Consider the following 18,700-nt stretch of genomic DNA (forward strand, 5'->3'; position numbering starts at 1 on the left):
ATGCTCTGAATAAAACCAACTATTAACATGAGACTTTTGACTGCCTTGTTTAGCAGCTCCATCCTCCCAAGTCCCACCGCCTCTAGAGCAGTGGCCCCTATCTGTACTAAGTCAGTTCCAACTTGGATACCTCGGACAATGGTTATTTCAAGGATAGAGTATTTTCAAAGAGAGAGGTGTTGTGATGACCCAGTACCTTTAAACACACTCATCAGGACTGGGTAGCCTCCAAGGAGAGAAGATACTGCAACTGTGAACCAGCATGGCAGCAAAGAAGAGTGCAAGCAGGCCTGAGTCAAACGACAAGACACTGAAGGTCAGGAAAACGAGACAGGTTTGACCCATTCTTCCGCACTGGGAAATGGAATCGGCTCTGTTTGGAAGTACTGTGTGGCAGAAATGGAAAGCTCTCGGTGTAAGCGTTCTGGTGCATGTCTGTGTAGTCTAGCTGTCTCAGGGCTGGCTTTATCTTTTCTGGAGAGTGTCTTTCAAATGTGTATAACCATGCTTTGCCTTTCTTTTTCTTTCTCCCCTGCAAACCCCCAATTTGTCCCTGTAGAACATTCTCCAGAAATGCTGAAAGATACTGGAGACAGCCGGCTGGGCTGTCCTAGGACATCATGGACAAGATGCTTCTGGTTGATATGGGCAGACAAGGGACAGTAGTGGTGGGGTGCAGCTCCAGTTGTGTCTGCTCTCAGGCACTGGAATACAGAGCTCTGGCCGAAGGAATATCTGCTCTTCCTGTCATAAAGCATCCTTAGTAACCAGCCAGCCTAGGTCACAGACTGGGAGAGCAGAGACCCCGTCCTTGACACTTCCTGGTCCATTCACTGTTCTGAGGACAATTCGGGCAGTAATTGCAGCACAGAAGCTTAAAGGTCAGCATGTCTGTCTCGTACCGGGAGCCGCTCTCTGAGATCGTGGGAAAGCGCATGGTCGTCACAGGTGAGCAGAGAGCGTGGGTTCACTTTCTCCGGGATCTAAGCCATTTTCATCCTCACATAAAGGGTTCAACAGTGAAATAAGCACAGGATTATCGTTGTCTTATGCACGGGTCCCATCGTGGACACCTTGTACTGTCAACAGGTCTTTCAGCCACGGTTAGTGTGGCAAAGCTAGCTTTGACAAGGAGATTTCCATTAGCATAAATTCATGATGAGTGGGAGGGAAACGGATTGATGTTAGTAAGAAGTATCTTGGTCACACTTTTCACTATTAGTGATTTAGATTTATTGCATCTTTTAAAATTGGACATATTTCATGGATAAGAATTTGAGCAAAATTAGACTACCTTTTAAATAAATGTCTTAAAATTCTAAGTGTTATTCTATTCTTCCTGTCATTTTTTTCCTAAGACAGAGCCTCACTATGTAGCCCTGGCTGGCCTCACAGTCCTTATGTAAACCAGGCTGGTCTTGAACTCATAGACAGAACTTTCGTCTGTCTGAGTGATGGGATTAAAGGTATGCGCCACTGCACTGAGCCAAAAAAAAAAAAACAAACCACTTTTTCTTAAAGAAGATGTATGTTAAACCTTATAAAATAGTTGGATTTCATTTTATTCTTTCAGCTTACACTTATGCTTAACAGTAATTTGGGCAGTGTGTGTGTGTGTGTGTGTGTGTGTGTGTGTGTACAGTTATAATCCAATTCAAAGAAAAAAATAAGACGTGACCAGTTGGGTCAAGTCCTTAGAACCTAAAGCAAATTTTCATCTTATTTCATCTATTTTTCAAATTAGATGAATTTGAAATTTTTCAAATTTTCAAGTACATCTAACAGTCTTGTGGAAGTCAGTTTGCTGCCTGTTCATTGTAAGCACTAGCAGCAAGTCTTTCCATCATCTGGCTCAGCCACCTGTCTTGTAAGTCTCTTGGCGCCAACAGAGCCACCTTTTCCTCTCTAAGTGTTTGCATAGAAGAAGGTTTCCTTCACCCCTGGCTGGATTCACAGCAGATGCAGCACAGGGACCAGACTAAGCTAGTTGTGCCTCTTCTCCCTCCACAGAACAGCTGACTTAGGATGGGCACAAGACCCCACAGACTGCCCAGGTGATTCCAGAAGTGACAAACCAAGCTGAAAAAGACAAGGCCTGTTCCAAACCAACACTTGACTGCTGTGGACACGACTCTGAAAGAGTCAGGAATCCACGAGGAGGGGTGGGTAGGGGACTAAAGAGCTTAAGTCAGAAGGCCTGGGAAAGCAGTGGGTACAGGATTGGTTCGGGGTGTTCCTTTCTGCCTCTGAAACCTCTCCTAGAGTCTTCTCAATTCGTCTTTAAAAGGGGGGTGGGTGGGCGGGTGGGTAATAGTTGTGTCTGTTTTACAGGAAATTTATGAAGTATAGAACATTTCTATATCCCCACCACGGCTTCCTCAATTATTCTACCATTTGGTACTGAGGGTGGAATCCAGGGCCTTCTGAACACTAAGCATAGGCTTTTAACCTCAGCTCTCCTCAGTTCTTGTTAGCAGAGTAACTTGTTGCAGTTCATGGGATAATAACAATGCATTATTATTAGCTACAGTATTAGTTAAAAGGCACACTTTATTCAGATTTCCTAGTGTTGTCCAATGTCCTTTTCTATTCCCGAAGTTTATCTACCATATTGCCTTCAGCTGCTCTACCTCCCAGGAGCCAATGGGCTGTGATAATTCATGAATGTCTTCTTGCTTTTAGACCTTGTCATTTTAAAGAGTACATACAACTATACAGTTCTCTCTCTCTCTCTCTCTCTCTCTCTCTCTCTCTCTCTCTCTCTCTCTCTCGTGTGTGTGTGTGTGTGTGTGTGTGTGTGTGTGTGTGTGTGATATAGCTGTCCCTTACTTTGGATCTGTCTGTCTGCAAGGGCGTGTGTGTGTGTGTGTTGTTAAATTAGGGTTATTGTATTGGGGAAGCCACAGAGATAAAGTGACATTTGCATCATGTTGCACAAAAAGGCAATATCAACATGACTTGTCCTATGGCTGCTACCCGGCTGCAGTGGAAGCTGGCAGGTGTCTCCATGGCAACGTCATTGTTTTCTCTCCTCCCGCTACTGTGCAGCCTCTACTTTTCCTTGCAGCTGAAACTTCTCCGTGCATCATCTGAACCACACCTGCATGAGAGGGTTGTCTTCTCAACATCTTTTCATTTATTCACTCATTTATATCAGTATAAACTTGTGACGATTCATTTGATTCGTTGGGCTCTGCTCCAGTGCTAATCGGTTCGTGTTGTTGCCGGTCGTTTCAGCTTTAGCCATTGCGCTCTTTCTGCTGTCTGCTGTGCCCACCTTGGAAAACATCAAGGTGGATGCGGTTGGTTGACTTGTATTTGCTTCTTTTCCCTCCTGCTCCACTCCTAGAACTGACTGTTCTCTAAGGTGCTCTGGGTTTTTCATCAGGTGCCAAACATGACCATTGCTGTTGGAGGGTGGTTTCTTTTAGATAATTTCAGCAGAACAAGGAAATATGCACATATATGCAAACTTGTATAAGCATGTGTAGATAATCCTGGGTGTAGTCAACAATCTGTGTCTTTATTAAGCTCAAGATGAGTGAGTGTATTTGAGACAGGCTCTCACTATATAGCCCAGGCTGGCTTCGAACTCACAATCCTGACTTGTTTAGCCTTCTTGGAGTCTACAACTTCTTCCCCAGGCTGTCTCTTACCCTGGGTTCATGGCTGGCTGAATTCAGGGTCTTTGATTGGTGACTGTCCTCTGTTCTCTGGTTCCTATGTCAGCTCAGTTTTAAACACTGTTCCCTTCCATTATGGTGGAACCTTACAGAGGGGCAAAGTGGAACTCTTCCCCACGGATGACCCACCCCAGAGGAGTTATTGTCTCAGAAAAACCTACAAAAGGACTTGAGGCCTTTGAGTGCTTGTTGGAGGAACTGCTAGTCTCTTTCCACCAGGGCCATAAGGTTTACCTTTCTCATAGGCTTCTGCCTATCAGCCCCCTCCCCACAGAGCAGCGGCAGGCGCCAGCGTGAGCTGGCTTACTTCCCTTCTTCTCTGTCCCTCCCACTGGCCTGTCACTACTTTGTGAAGCTTTGAAGCTCTTCCTTTCTTTTTCTCTTTGTAATAGAGCCCATATTTTCTTGTCCTAATGCTATTTCTACTAACTCTTCGAGAGTTCTCTACAATGCATTTTGAGCACGATCGCCCCCTGCAATTCCTTCCTCTACCCTCTAATCTCTTCCCACCCAACTCTGACATTTCTTCCTTTCTGCTTGCTTTCCCCAACAAGTCCAGTTGGTGTTGCCCAGCGAGTTTTGGGAGCAGGTTCTGTCCTGGCATGTGGTTGACCTACAGGGGTCACATCACTCAAAACAAAACAAAACAAAACCTCAAAACTACCTCTCTCCCAGGAGCTATGGAATGTCAAGAGCCTTAGCTAGCCAAGGGATTTCATGCCCATTTTCCCTCATTTAGGTTGGGTAATTAACACAAAGCCCCTTACCTGGTCAAGGAGAAGAGGATTATCTCCGTGGAGAGCTCAGCCCTAAAGGAAACCTCTATTTTCTTATCCTGACTCTCTCTCCTTCCCTGAGTCACATGAGAGCTGTTTCTAGCCCTCAAGAAGAGTTTTAATCTTGTGTCTAACTATCGTCCTCTTTCTGGGGTCATTCTGGCCTCTTCCTTCTGCTTATCTCTGGGTCTCACCTCCAGAGTGAGAAATGTTCCCATCCCCACTGCCATTTGATTCAAGGCCAGGAGGCAGCAGCGGTTATTAACGGTTATTAACGGGAAGTCCTGTGGGCAAAGCTTCAGCAACAGAGTGTGGTCCGTCCTGCCTGTCCTTGCAGCCCCTTGAGGCTCTGTCCTGATAAACGCTTCCCAGACACTCAAGTCAGGGCCCTTTCTTCTCCAGCCCCTTTGCTGAAGTCTCCCTGGCATTTGTCACAAGGGTTTTGATCTTTTCTTATTTTTGTCACCATCTGAATACCGGCTACGATCTTCCTCCTCGCACTGCCTAAGCAAATTATTTTTTATTGTCATACATTCAATTGTCCCTCTGTGTTATAAATTTTTACAGGTTTTTGACGAATTCTTTAAGGACATACGCACTGCATAGACTCACACAGAATGGTTTCAGTCCTTGTCACGAGCACTTACCTCTCAGTCGAGAGGAAGGAATTAGGTTTCCATACACAGGTGTGGCTAATTCATTTATTCAACATTAAATCAGCACACACACACATACACATCAGTAGGGTCCGGGTACCGTAGTCATGACTATCCCATATACCTGTCACGATGCAGTGATGGGGGTCGAATGACTTCTTCCTCTGCATTGCTCTGTGGGACCCTTGATCAGCGGAGACGAGGTCAGGCGGTTCTTGCTTCAGGGTCTGGCAGAGGAGAAGGTCCATCGCTACTGCATCAGGAGGCTTCTGTCTGCCTTGCTCTGGGTCCTGGCTTTATACTTCCCTTCTTATTGTTACCTTACATTCATGGTATCACACTACACGCCTTTTTTAGGATTTTATCTCTGCACTACACTCCAAACGGTTACATCATTGCGTCTGTTCACCTCCTCCTTACAGTCCTCTAAAAAAAATCCCCCTGCCTCACTCACTCACTTCTTCTGTTCTCCCCTTACGTCCATAGCAACTGCTGATGTTTTACCCTATAGTCTTGCCACTAAGTCAGAATTAGGTAGGAGGATCCCCTTATCCCATGGGTTTGAGGCCACCCTGTTCACTTACGTTGTTAACAGAATAACAGGCTCATTTTGAGACCCTGCCTGAGACCTAAACAAAATGTAAAATAAGCAAGCAAGCAAACAAGCAACAGCACTTAGCAGAAGCGGGTTTCAAACATAGCCTTCCCAAAGGGGTGGGACCAGCTCCCCTCTGTAGGATCCAGTGAGGGGTGGGGCCAACTATCCCAGGGCCAGTGAAGGGCAGGGCTGGCTCAGCACAGCATGGTTCCAATGACACCTGTGCTAACGTGGGCTGGGACCGTGGACACCATCACAGACCCCAACTGCAGCAGTGCCATGGACCCAGACATGGCCATTTGCATTAGCTCAACCCAGACGTATCATGACCTGGTGGAAACACAGGCCACCCAGGTCTGTACAGCCCCTGTGGCAGTATAGCCCTCAGGCACCAACATGGTCTTAGGTGACTGACCTGGGCATCTCCAGAGCCCCTGGTGGTAACAGGAGCCGTGGACACTGCCCCAGTGTCCCTGCCTAAAAGACCCTATGACTCCGGGTGACAACATCAACCACTCAGATCAGTAAGGTCCTGCAGTGGCATGGTTCTCAGACTCAGACATGGTCTGAGGTGGCTGACCAGACCCCAGACATCAGCTCAGACCCTGGCTGCTGTAGGGCCATGGACGGAGACATGGCCCTTGGCAGCAGGCCTGGCCCAGACGACGGCATGGCCCCGGATGGACTGTAGATTTTTAAATTTTTAAAACGCCTACACCAACAAAGGCCACGCCTAATAGTTTCACTCCCTATGGCGGCCAGTTACATTCAGACTACCACAACATATTACTTGAGCATCTCTACCCAGGGGGTTCTTATGGGGTAATGGAGAATGGAGCCAGAAAAATCCTAGAAACTAGAAGGCCAGCTAGCCAAGTGGGTCAACTAGCCTATGCAATGGAAAAACAGCAAAGAGACCCAGGATCCAAAAAGGGGAAAGGCAAGACTTACGCCAGGGGTTATTTCTGACCTCCACCTGAGTGCCACGGCATGTATGTGCCCATATTTGTATAGACGCTTGAACACACACATGCACACACACACAGACAAAATAAGGTGGAGAGAGCTAGAGGAAGGTTTCTCACATGGATCTTTGACCTCCACATGCGTGCCATATACTTGTGCGTAGACACAAACACACGACACACAGCTTCTCACAGCTGACTGTGGTCAAAGATGCCTGCACACGGTGCACAGCTCACTCTGGCCACTTCTGTGTCTTTCCAGGGCTTTCGGTCTCCTTTCCTTTCTCCTACTCCTTAATTGTTGCAGAAACGGGCTTGGTCGTCCACCGCAAACTTCTCACATTCTAGGCTTGACAGCTGCTTCCTTGTTATGTCGTTTCACTTGACACTTTATCCTGTGCAAACCGAGTTTGCGTCTAGAATCCCAGTTACAACCAGCTTCCGCTCTTGTGGGATATTAACATGACGCTGTCATTTCAATCTTGAATGTCCGGAAAATGTCCAAGTGAAAGGCCTGGTTCGCAGAGTGGGAGACAATGGGACTTTTAAGAGACAGGGCTTAAATATCTGATAACAAATTTTATTACAGAGCCATAGTAATAAAAAAAATTGACAGAGCAAGAGAACAGAATAAAAAGCCTAGGTGTACACTCACATAGCTACAGCCAGGCATTGTTTTGGCAAAGACTGTGTAAAAGACATGCATTGGAGAAAAGGCAATTTCTTCAATCATGATGCTGGGGAAACTCCATATTTACAGGTAGAAAAATAAAGTTGGATTTGTAGCATATAAAATCAGTCAAAAAGAGATTAAAGACTTCAGTCAGATGTTGAAACTACTAGCACATAGGCAAAATACTTGAAGATATAGGCAAGAAGTTTCTGGAGAGAACTGCAGTAGCACAAAGAAATAATCTTAAGAATTCACAAATAACATTGAAGAGAGTCTGTATAATGACAGAAATAATCGCCACAGAGAAGAGACAGCATGCAGGATGGGATGGGGGTGGGAATCTGTCAGCAACTCATTCGGTGAGAAATAATGAGTGTGTGTGTGTGTGTGTGTGTGTGTGTGTATGTGTGTCTCTGTCTGCATATGTTTCTGTGTGTGTCTGTGGAGTGTGTATATACACACATGTATATTATAAAGAACTGCACATTTTAAACACTCAAAACCCAAATCATTTGATCAGTAAGTAGCCTAAGGAACTGAATAGGCCATTCTTGGAAGAAGAAATAGAAATGGCCAGTAAATGCTTCAACATCCTTAGCAATCAGGAAAATGCAAAATATCACATTCTTTGTTGGCTAAGGCCTGAAAGTGGCGCTCAGAGGGCAACTTGCAAAAGTTGGTTCTCTCCTTCCACCGCGTGTGACCCAGGGATTGAAGTCGGGTCCTTAGGCTTGACAGCAAGTGCCTTTACCCACAGAGCCATCTTACTCACCCAAATCCTTAGTGATTGAAACAGGAGCTCCCTGTGTGGTCAGGTTAATGTGGCATTCACGATTCACCCCCTAGGCTGGCCTTGACTTTGCAAACCTTCCTGTGCTCCATCACCGAATGACACTTTCTGCCTCAGCCTCCCGTGCTGAGCTCACAAGTGTATCCACCCATGTCTACCTTACAAAGACATTCTTTACTTCAGATTTTTTCCTCATGAATTTCCACTTCGCTCACAATGAAGCTAGTTGCTGAACAGTGAATATAGGACATTGAAAAAGCACGGGAATGTTTGTTGTGACTGTCTGTACCTGTAGGCTCAGCTACACCAGACGCTGCAGAAACAGGCAAGACGATTGCTTGAGCTCAGGGTTGCAAAAGCAACCTGTGCAACATGCAAAGACCCACTCAGGGAAATTAATAATTAATTAAATACAAAATTAATAATTAATTAACTACAAAAGCACAATAAGAGATCGTCTGGCTTTGCCCAACGTTTTTCATGAAGCCGCTAGTATTCAGAGGTCAGGACTGTTGAATTGTTTGCACAGTCTGGTTCAGAGGGGCTGGAAGCCTCTGTCTGGCCTCTGTACATCTGGGTTGTTTGTGTAAATGATATTCGGGTTACAGGCTCAGCAAAAAAATGCTAACACTTTGAGTCAGCCATTTTTGTGTGCTAGAAACCCAGCGCATGGAAGCCAGGAGCGTTGTGGCGCTCCCCCTTCTCAAGGGGTGGTCTTTGTTAGAAGCAAATAAGCAGCAGAAATCTCTCTAGGAAAAGGGCAGAAGCCGGTGTGATGGATGAAACCAGAAGTGATAGAAGACAAACACAAATGTGTGTGTAATTTTCAAAAGCATTGCTCCATTAGCCTAGGTTTCACCGCCTCTTATTCATCTCTTTTGCCCTGTGAAGCTGTCACACTAATAGTTATGTCCCAAATCCAATTACTTTAAAAATAGAAGGTGACTTCACACTGAATTGCCGGTGGTTTCCTGTCTGAGAAAAGACCGAGACAGCTCTCCTGCCGCACACTTACTTGGCTTAAGCCTCACGACTTCAGTCCACGATGGAAATAGCCCCGGTTTTCAGAAAGGGATCACGGCAAAGCTCATACACATTCATGATGCCGAGACCCTGCATTGGTGAAGCCGCATCTTACTTGTTGATATTTATTTTAAACTGCGTTCATCTGTGGTCATGGTGTGTAACCTGCCTCGAGTCATCATTTGTTCTGTCGTTGGAATCTGTATTGTGCACAGCAGGCAACCTCTTACCATAAATCTTTGACCCAGGACAACTCAATAAACTAAAGACAGGCATTGAGGGGCTGGGGCTGCAGCTCAGTGGTAGAACACTTGCCTGGCATGAGCGGTAATCTGACTTCCAGCCCAGAAATGGAAGGAGGATGAAGAGCAGGAGGCGGAGGAAGAGAGACAAAAACATTTAAAAAAAAATAACAACTTAGTTGGAAATGATCTTCTGTTGGGACACAAGACGCCATGTGATTGTAGCAAGCATCTGGCTGGTCTAACGACACCAACCGAGTTATATGTTTTCGCTTGAGGACACACTCTGTCAGAGCAAGGGTGGTGAGCTGATGCAATCACTATGAGCCTCCAAATCTTTTTTGTAAGACACATTATTATTCTTACAAAAACCTAAGTGCCACACTGAAAGACCTTATCTGTGGGTTCCTGCAATTCTAAATCAATCATCACGAACTGCTGACCTCACCATCACCCATGTGATTTGTTGCTGTTGCCGTGGAGTGCAGTAGATTGACCCGAGCCTTAGGAAAAGAAGTCTACGGACAAGCTGTTTGCTTTTGTTTTCTAAGAACAAATAAACACCTTTATTATGTGATCTAAAAGACAGGAAGAAAATTCATCTGCCTTTCTGGGCCTTGCCTTGATTTTCCAAAGTGGCTATTCTTGTAGGCCATTTGTGGTTTTTAAGATTTATTTTATATGTGCGCATGTTTTGTCTACGTGTATAGCTGTGTACCGTGTACATGCCTGGTACTCATGGAGGCTAGAGGAGCCTTTGGGGTTCCCTGAAACCAGAGCTACAGATGGTGGTTACGGCTGCCTTGCAAATGTGGGGGTCAAACCTAGTTCCTCTGCAAGAGCAGCAAGTGCTCGTAACCACTGAGCCATCTCTTCATGGCTCCTAACCCATAGACTTTGTAACAACACTGCCTAAAATAATGGGGAAATAATTTGAGCAGTGCTCAGGGCAGCAGCCCGGGGCTCCGTCTGCTCCCGTCGACAAACAGGATATATGTATGTGTAGATAAAGAGTTCATTGAGAGGGGTTGGCTCACAGGATGACAGAAGCTGAGAAGTCTTGTGGCCTGTAATCTGCAAGCCCAAGAGCCCGGAAAGCCAGCATTCAAGTCCAAACTAGAAGTGGAGCTGCTGGAGGACCCAACAGAGAGCAGGTGCTCCTGTGGGCACACCCTTGGTTCCCTTCGGGCCCTAGACAGATGGCATGATACTCACTCCCCCTAGAGGGTGTCTTCAAATTTTAGCCTCCCAATTCAAGTGCTTGTCTCTTTTGCAGACATTCTCACAGATGATCAAGGAATAATGATTACCAGCGATTGGAGCATCCTTACACACACACACACACACACACACACACACACCAGTCAAAAAAACACATCAAATAAATTGTCACAATCTCTCTGAAAGAGACTCAGCTAACTGCAACCCCAATCTATTGCATCAGTTCCCCCAAATGTGACATGTATAAAAACTACTTATGGAAGCTGAAGAATGCTGATTCTCAGGTTCTACTCCCCAAATTTCGACCTCACTTTTCAGGGGTTCTTGGGACCTGCATAATAGAGACATGCTGCGGTCATATATGTGCACACCGTGGGAAAGACAGTTGCCCCAAGAGCAACAGGGGCTCCGCACCCTCTGCTCCTTGAAGTGCACACATGAGCCGAGTCTATGACTCCCCGGGTCTGAGTGGTCTCTAGACAGACCACTAGAAGCTTGACTGACCCACGACTCCTCCTTTTGCCGCATTGCCTCAGTTGATCCTGAGCTCCTGGGCTCAAGTGATTCTCCCATCTCAGCCTGCTGAACTGTCGGAGCCACAGATGAGGCTCCACAAACCTGGCTCTCAACGGTTGATTTCAAACGTAGTTTAAAATCCCACGATCTCTTTTTTATAAAGAAAATAGGAACATTTTGTGTGATTCAAATTAGCATTCATTCTGGAAACGATTACACAAAAATGAAACCTGTTTCTCTGCCCAGTGAATGATGACACCGTTGACAGGATAAATAGGAAGCCAGGTTGTCAAAACTTAGGCAAACAAAGCTAAGTGAAGGAGGAGAGATTAGTGAATACGTGCTGACGGCATCCCGGCGCGATAAATTCTTTGTTCCCGGAAAGGTACTGATTCCACCCACATCTCTTTTTGTAGAGATTTCTAGATTCTCAAGAGTTCAACTTACAAGCTACGTAGCTATCAATGCCACTTTTGTACACAGACACACATAGAAATAGAACCGAGTAGACATGCTAACCACGTGGGCTAAATTAAAAACACAAAACAAACCCCCAAACAGGTGATCCCACAATGTGCTCCATCTCAGTCATTTCCTTTGCTGAGGATTTGGCGGCCACGTGGAACACAGCTCCATCGATGAGCCACACCCACCCTTCCCATTACTAGCCTTTGGGTTCCGTGCACACACTCTCCGACACGTGTGTGTCCATGTATCTAGTGGAGAGCCACTGTATCTTATTTACCAGGATACAAGGCAAGCAACTGCCCTGCAAAATGCAGAGATTGCATTTTCTCCTTTCCTCTGCAAAGAGGAGTATCCTAGACTCCCTGGGGTGGGCCCCAAACAAATGATAGTTTATCATTGCACTCAAACACTGGAAGATAAAGATTGGACTAGGTTTGTGGGAAACTTAGATTTGTGAATGTCATCTCCTCGTTGGGGGAGTTGAGGCTCTGCGGAACTGTGGTCTCAAGCGTGCATTGCTTTATTTCAGGAGTCATGACCCCTGGCGGGGGGGTCAGATGACCCTTTTGCAAGGGTTGCATATCAGATACCTTGCAAATCAGATGTTTACATTATGACTTATAACGGCGCAAAATTACAGTTATAAAGCAGCAACGAAAATAATTTTGTAGTTGGGGGGTCACCACAACATGTAGAATTGTATTAAAGGGTCGCAGCACGAGGAAGGCTGAGAACTGTAAGGCTGAGAACTGTTGCTTTATGTAAAGGAATGTGAAAAGCTGTCAATGTTAATAGATACGTCGGTCAGGGGGCCCTTTCGTCAATGTTTGATGAATGAGTTTTTGCTGCACGCCTCTATGAGGCCTGTGCGGCCTGAGCCCTCACTTTGAAAAGATTCAGCTCAGAAATCAGGGCCAGGGAGTGGCGGTCCTGCTTGTAGGGTTTAGAGCTCAGGGCCTTGGATGTCCTGGCCCACACATCTTCATGCGGAAGTTGAAAGCTGCTTCTTTGCTCCCTTGTTATAATTTTCTTTTCATGATCTCAGAGGACAGCTCTAGAAGACTGGTTTACTTACACACGACCGCCAGCCTTTAAAGTCAGAACACACCTCTAATCCCTGCCCTGAAAAGGCAGGGCAGGTGGATTTCTGTAAGTTTGAGGCCAGCCTAGTTACCATAGCAGGTGTCAGACCAGCCAGCTACATAGTAAGACCCTGTCTCAAAAGACCAAAACCTCCACCTACTAAAAACACTATCTCCAAGTTAGGATAGGAATTTGTCCAATTATTTTCACATAATGATACGACCCAAGTAAAAGCTACACATGCAAGCGGCACCATTTTCCTGTGGGCACAGCCTTAGCCTCCTGCCTGCTTCAGCTTGCAGACATTCTACACTAAGGCACCGTGTGGTGACGGCAGGGGACACACAGTGGTCATGTGGATTGGGGGAGGGGGTGACGGGGAAAGAGACAGCTTCTGTCCTAGCAGCCAGTCCAGTAGCCTGCTCATCCTAGCAACCTAGATAGAATCTTCTGCACACCGCAGGGGAGGGACGGTCTCTCAGCCCCACGTCTACTTCCTGCCCATGCTCCCCTCTGATGACAGACGTCTCTCACCCCTGCAGTACTCCCTGCCCTCGCTCACCTCTTCATCTCCTTTCTCTACTGTGGTTAGGGAGGACAGAAGACAAGGATAAAACTGCAGATGACAATCTCAACCCTTCTTGGTCTCCACTACATTTTCATTGTTACCCAAGGATATTTAGGGAATCTTGGAGAAAGCTTTGAATGCAGCTTCAGAGCACAGCTGATTGACCACCCCCTTCCTTCTCTTAACCCCCCTCCCCCCACCCACACCCAAGGAAAACAGGCCAGATGGCTGCACATTCCTCCCCTCTGCCTTTAATTTCTCCTTTTGTCCAGTAAGACAAACTCCTCCTCTCAATGGCGCATGTGCTCTGATCTAGGTTGACCAGCATTTCCAATGGGCTTCGGATGAAATAACTTCTAGATCATTGAATTTGCAGAGGGAAAAACGGGACTAGGTGACCACCTTAACTCTGACCTCTGCTGCTACCCTAGCCGTAGCCAGCCTCCCCGGCTCAGCGCTTCCTCGGGAAAACACAGAGATGTTTTCCCAGCAGGATGGACTGTGGTGACCATTCTTGGTCGTCAACCTGACTAATGTGGAATAAACTACAAACCCAAGTCGTTGAGCACACCTGGGAGAGTGTTAATTTAGTTAATTGGATCATTTGATGTCGGAAGTTCCACTCTGAATCTGGGACACACCTTCTTGCGGCAGCCTATATAAAAGACAAGAAAGAAGCCTTTGCTCTTTGCCTGCTTGCTCTGGCTCTCACTTCACCGGCATTAGAGCCTACTTCTCTCAGGCCAGATCCGAATGTCTACCGAAGACCTGCTGAAACATCAGCCTCGCGGACTACTACCGATTCTTGAACTTCCTGTTGGTAGACAATCATTTTGAACTAGTTGGACTACAGCCTGTAAGGCCATCTAAAAAAAGCCCATTGTGCATGTGTGCATGCATGCGTTTGTGTGTGTGTGTTTGTGTGTGTGTTCTATCACCTCTAGAGAACCCTGACTGATACAGTCGTGTTCATAATTATCAGAGTCTTGCCTAAGAACTTCTCCTATCTAGACGATTACTGGCATGCCTTCCTAGTAATCAGAGAGAGATGAAAAGCTTCAGGCTGTCCACTGATATATGGATAGATATGCAGGCAGAACTTCAGCGTTTTCAAGGGGCCATCCTGAACTCTCACGCTTGCTCAGAGACTTTTTTTTTTTGCTTTAAGTTTTCTTTCTGTTCGATGGGAAACTGACTACATGTTTGTCCTGTTTCTGTCATAAATAAACACAACACCTAAAAATAAAGTCAGATTCTAAATGCTTAGCTAAGAATCCCAACAGGAGAGAGCTCTTCACCATGTCCTGAGTCAGGTAGGCTTACCTGTGGCGTGGGCTAGGATGGAACTGCCTTTGTTTTTATGATTTCACGTAATCCCATTTTTCAGTTCCCAAGGTTATTACCCAGACTGTTAGAATCCTTTCTGAAAGTCCTTGCCCACCTGTATCTTGGAGTGGCCTGCCTCTGTTTTCTTCTGTTGCTTTCATTTTTGGTCCCCAGAAGATGGGCCACGCCTGGCCCTCTCCTCCTCTCCCTATCAAACGATGTAATGTTGTATATATAAAAACCACACCATTCAACATTTAAACCTCCTAGGGTTGTGTTGCTTTTTGAGATGGGATCTCTTGTGGCCGCCACACCAGCTTCGAACTTGCTATATAACTCAGGCTGGCCTTGCACTTCTGATCTTCAGTTCTCCACCTCCCAGGCAGCTGCACAACCATTGAGCAGCTTCCATTATTAGCTGCTCACGTCATATATGAATGGCTCAAAATTCTAAGTTTTGGGTCTTCGGTCAGTTTTTCTTTTTAGAATTCATTATTCCTATTTGTTGAAATAGGAGCGGCGGGGCTGCGTCCCCAGCACCCCACTGCCCGCAAGGCTAGCTTTACCCGAAATAATTACACGGACACTGTATTCTTTTAATCACTGCTTGTCCCATTTCTATCTAGCCTCTTCTAGGCTAACTCTCGCACCTGGACTAGCCCATTTCTTATAATCTGTGTAGCACAGCTAGGTGCACTTACCGGGAAGATTCTAGCCTACATCCATCCTGGGTCGGAGCTTCATTGCGTGCACCAGAGAGCAGAGCTCTCCCATCCGCCCTGGAGATGGGAGCATGTCGTCTCTATCTGAGCCGTCTTACCTCACTTCCTCTTCCTCCCAGCATTCTGCTCTGTTTACTCCTCCCACCTTATGTTTTAACCTATCAGGGCAAGCAGCTTCTTTATTTAATTAACCAATGACCTTCCTCCATCACCTATTCCAATTTCCTTCCAAGCTACAATGCAAAGCACTGAAAGAGCTACATTTCCGTGGTCCAGTTCTCATCTTTCTAAGCAAATGAACTGACTTCAACTTGTCCAGAGATTCTCAGCCTTCCTCATGCCGTGACCCTTTAATTCATGTTCTGGTGACCCACAACCAGAAAATTCCTACTTCATAACTGTAATTTTTGCTACAGCTCTGAATCATAATGTAAATATCTGATACGCAACCCGTGGGGACCATGACATACAGGTTAAGAACCATTGTTCTGTACGGTGTTTAAATTTTGTTTGTGGGAAGGCATTCAGACATACACGTAGAAGTCACATCCGGGTTCCTTTCCCTGCTCTGCAAAGGGACTAAATGGCATTGAGTTAAATTTTATTTCCAAATGTTTGGCTACACTTGAGAAATAATGCTGCCTAAATGAAAATGCATTAAGTTGCATTTAAAAAGAGAATTATCCCTGCAATAAAGTCACGCTCTCAGAAAAATGTGTTGCCTACAGGTCTCCCTGGCAGCGGTGCTCAGACTCTGGGTTCATCCTGCCCCTCACCATGGCAGATCTCTCCGGGATGTGCTCATATGCACATGGACTCATTTAATCACAAACATTTATCCTGCTAGGACCAAGGCATTCGCTGCCTTTGCTATCAGTCAGGGAAGACAAAGAGACCGGGGAAACCCTCACTTGGGACTTTCCTGGTCTGCTATCTTAGCATCAATTCGCATTTGACGATATTGTTCAATTATTTACATTCTTGCAAAATTTGGAAGTCCCCAGACTGAATTTTTTTTCCCATAACCCAGTAAATGCATAATCATCATCATTGTGATGATAATACATGGGGAAGAATAAGCTACAATCCACACTGGAAATTTAGATTTTTATAGAAAGATATATAAATTTTTAATTTATTTTTATAGAAAGACAAGTTTCCCTATACAGTTAGAAAAAATAACACTAGAGCACACACACACATGCATTAGGTGTGTATGCACACACACACTCACAAACATTAAACAAAAATCATTGACCGGCAGGTGACAGGGTTGGAAGCACACATGACGACAGGCAAGTGGACACGTTCACATTTGTCCGGAGCAGCTGATTCCACAGGAACAAGCGAGCGCCCTTTGCAAACATCAGCCTGAACTAGGAACGCTGTAAGCTAGGCGTGCTCCGCTCAGCTGCATCCTTTTGTTACAGAATCGTGGTACACAGCAGGAAGAGGTTTATGGCTCCCACCATTTTTACACTTGCAGTCCTGGCAAGACGTCCGCGTCGCACTGTTTTGCGGCCGTCATCACCCTCCGTCTCCATGGCTCTTTCACTGTGAAAACCTGAAGCTCCGCACCCTTCAATGCTAATTCATCCATTACTCCCCCACAAGCTCTGGCAACTGGCTCTCTACTTCCTGTCTCAGTTTGGTTACTCTAAGAACTTCATGTAACTGCAATCCTGCTCTAGAGCCCTTTGTGACTAGCTTGTTTTATTTAGTTGACGTCCCCAAAGGTCATCTATGTCATGTAATGTTTCAGAACTTTTTTTTTGCATTTGGTTGTAGTGTATGCATGTATACATACGTGTGTGTGTATGTGTGTGTGTGTTTATGGGTCTGTGTATGGAGCTCAGAAGCCAACATTGGGTGTCTCTCTCTTTTTTTACCTTCCTTTCTGAGATAAGGTCTGTCACTGAACGTGGAGCTCCCTGATTTGCCTAGGCTAGCTGGTCCGTCAGCCCCAGGGGTCCTTCTATCTCTGCCTCCCCAGGAATGGAATAAAAGAAACACACTGCCATGCTTGGCTTTCTACATGGCTCCTGGAGATTTAAACTCAAGTCTTCATGCTTGAAGAGCAAGCCCTTTACCAACTGAGCCTTCTCACCAGAAAACTGGTGGCGCACGCCTTTAATCCCAGCACTTGGGGGCAGAGGCAGGTGGATCTCTGTGAGTTCAAGGCCAGCCTGGTCTACAGAGCAAGTTCAAGGATTGTCTCCATAGCTACTAGGGAACCCTGTCTCGAAAAAAAACATGTATTCATTTGTGTCTTTCTGCTCTTGACTATGAATATGGTCTGTCCAGCTGTCTTAGACGCCTGCCTCTAAAAGTAAGCTCCAATGATTGATTGCCACCTGGAATTCTGACCTAAACCCACCTTTTTCTCCCTAAAGTACTTTTCGCCCGGTTATTTTCTCACAGAAACAGAACGGGTAGGATGTCCCATTTAGGGCTGAGCCCTCACTGCCACTGATTCTAAGCACTTTGACCACTTGAGTTGCTTCCTTAACCATTGTCTTCTACAAAAAAAGAATCTTTCTTGACCAATGTTGAGGACAGCACAAATCTCTGGCTGAAAAAAAAAAATGCTTAGAAAGCAGTTTGACATCATGTCCATTTAGAAAAAAAAGACAATAATTTATCTCATGTTGGTTTAATTTTAGTAGGTCATATGTGTCTAGAAATAAACCTCTTTTAGATTTTCTAATGTACTAAATACATTTTTTTAGGTAAGCCCTAATTTTCTGATTTTCATTGGTATATATTGTGATGATTGCCTTTTGCCTCTAATTTTATTAATTTGGGTCTTTTGTCTCTTTCTGTTGGTTAGCCTGCCTGAGGGTTTTCTATCACACTTTTCTTTGCAAAGAACTAACATTGTTTTTTATTAATTTTGGTGGTTACAGTTTTTTGTTTTGTATCCATTTCATTGATTTCTTCTGTGATCGTCATGATTTCTTTCCTATGTTGATTTGGGATTTGGCCTATTCCTTTCCCAGATCTATAAGGTGAATTATTAAGTTGTTTATTTGGGGTCTCTCTGGTTTAAGCAGGCACTTAGAGCTATAAACTCTGCTTCTAGGGCTTTCATTGTATCTCACGTTTCTTTTATTATGCTTTCATTTGCATTTGATTCTAAGGATGTCATTTCAGAGTCTGGGGACACAGCTCAGTGACGGATCCCTTATCTAGCACACATGAGACCAGAAATGCCATCCCCAGCTCTGGAATAGTCCAGAAGTTTGGGGTACTTGGTACAGTCTCTATATTGCTCCCTGAGTTGTATATTAACGGGAAAGCAACCAGAGCTGCTTGATAGTAGCACTACGCAAATCCAGACTAGCCAGTGACCCTTTGGACGTCAATAACCACTGGAGGGTAAACAACCAA

The 18,700-nt window shown here is 45.4% G+C and overlaps 1 protein-coding gene across 1 annotated transcript in view; it reads left to right on the forward strand.

The window, feature by feature from the left end:
• The first annotated feature begins 813 nt into the window (after positions 1–813).
• Positions 814–18,700, forward strand: part of C1H4orf45 (chromosome 1 C4orf45 homolog) — an 82,119-nt gene continuing 64,232 nt past the window's right edge. The window contains exon 1 of the mRNA XM_005344121.1: positions 814–948. Within this exon, the coding sequence (XP_005344178.1) occupies positions 888–948 (61 nt within the window). The 5' untranslated portion in view covers positions 814–887. The remainder of the gene's footprint in view (positions 949–18,700) is intronic.

Source organism: Microtus ochrogaster, chromosome 1 (genome assembly GCF_000317375.1).
Source record: "Microtus ochrogaster isolate Prairie Vole_2 chromosome 1, MicOch1.0, whole genome shotgun sequence".
Classification (NCBI taxonomy): domain Eukaryota; kingdom Metazoa; phylum Chordata; class Mammalia; order Rodentia; family Cricetidae; genus Microtus; species Microtus ochrogaster.